Source organism: Monosiga brevicollis, genomic scaffold (genome assembly GCF_000002865.3).
Source record: "Monosiga brevicollis MX1 MONBRscaffold_27 genomic scaffold, whole genome shotgun sequence".
Lineage (NCBI taxonomy): Eukaryota > Choanoflagellata > Craspedida > Salpingoecidae > Monosiga > Monosiga brevicollis.
Genome location: NW_001865064.1, coordinates 332248 through 333686, shown reverse-complemented (window position 1 = coordinate 333686; position 1439 = coordinate 332248). Strand labels below are relative to the sequence as shown.

Here is a 1439-nt window from a genome sequence, read left to right as displayed (position 1 = left end):
GCACCTATCCTTTGACTGGCATGGAGACCATGCATTCGCGCCGCGTGCCCATGAGCCTCAATCGCCCAGGCCCTCGCTATCAACCCGAGAACCAATTTCAAAGCTCCGTCCCGGGCCCTGTCGAATACGGCGATGCAACCACCCGCATGGATGAGTATTCGGCCTCGCTGCGCCACCCGGGCCGACGTGGCCTCTTGGATGCCGTCCGCGACGAAGTCCAGTACGTCTTGCGCCGTCCATGGCCCATCGACGCCCAAGCCTTGTATTGCTGGCCCTAGGCCTGCACCTCACCTGCCCAACCCATCCTCGCTTGACTTTCCCTCGTTCCCTTGACTCAGCTCTGCATTTCCCCCACCCAAGCCCGGTCCATCTCCAAGCCAATACCAAAAGGTTCAAGTGCGTCCCGTCAAGCCGGCTTCCAAAATCGGAGCCAACGGTTTGCACGACCTCTCTCGCGAGCCTCGAGGCCCGTGCAACTTTACCACTGGACCTCGCTTCCCTTCCTCGGCTGATCGCATCGGCCTTGCTCCGGGGCAGTATGGCATTCCTGAAGCCAATCTCTCCACCACCCATCGCGTGCCCGTGATTGAATTTTCCGAAACAGCCCGCTTCCCCAAAAAGCCCACCGACTACTATGGCCTGCATCATTTGGCCCACCTGCCCCGTCCTGCGGAGGACCCTGGACCTGGCCACTACACTGCCCCCCTTGTCGAGCCCCGACCCGCGACCCACCACGGTACTTGGCCCCTCCCTGCCCCTTTGCTTCCCTGCTTTGTTGCTGGGCCATCGCCGTGCTGCTCATTGTCATGTTTGTCTTCTCGGGAACAGGCGGGCGGCCCACGCCGCGCAAAACAGTATTTGATGACATGTACAAGCAAAACATGGTTCGTTTGATGTGATCAGGACCATCGGTCACGCCTTTCAACGACCTGCCCGCCTGCCTCACGTGTGTCCATCGTGCTTTGCCATGCGTGCAGAAAGATGTTACGGGGCCAGGCATGCGAGCTGGCACCGGAGCTCTACCCATGACGGGCAAGCAATCGACTGCCAACCTCTCCTCTACGCTGCCGCGCTTCCAGACGGCCGGCCAAAACGACGAGTACATGCTGGAGCGCCTTCGATGCGGCTCACGGGTGTGTGCCCGTACGAGGACCTAACGCCTGTTCTTTCTCTTCGGCCCAAACTCACCCCGGCCTTGCTGGCGTGCCCTATGCAGTAAATCGCTTTTCAAGCCTCCTGTCACATGCTTTGCAGGCAAAGCGTCCTCTTTCATGGTGCTCAAGCCTGACAATGACGTTTGAGTTCCACCACCGCCTCGGCGCCCGAGTTCTCTCCCGAACGCAGAAATCTTTGTTCTATTCGCCCCTCTGTCCTTTTTTTTTTTTTCATGCGTCGTTATTGTCCCCGACCCTCGACTTTTGCCACTAATTGCCAGAATC

The 1439-nt window shown here is 59.1% G+C and overlaps 1 protein-coding gene across 1 annotated transcript; it reads left to right on the top strand.

The window, feature by feature from the left end:
• Nucleotides 1-20: 20 nt before the first annotated feature.
• MONBRDRAFT_11238 (uncharacterized protein) lies at nucleotides 21-1157 on the top strand (the record flags this gene model as incomplete). Its single annotated transcript, XM_001749040.1, has 3 exons — nucleotides 21-220; nucleotides 339-736; nucleotides 904-1157. The coding sequence occupies 3 exons, from the start codon at nucleotides 21-23 to the stop codon at nucleotides 1155-1157; spliced, it is 852 nt and encodes a 283-aa protein (XP_001749092.1).
• Nucleotides 1158-1439: the final 282 nt, after the last annotated feature.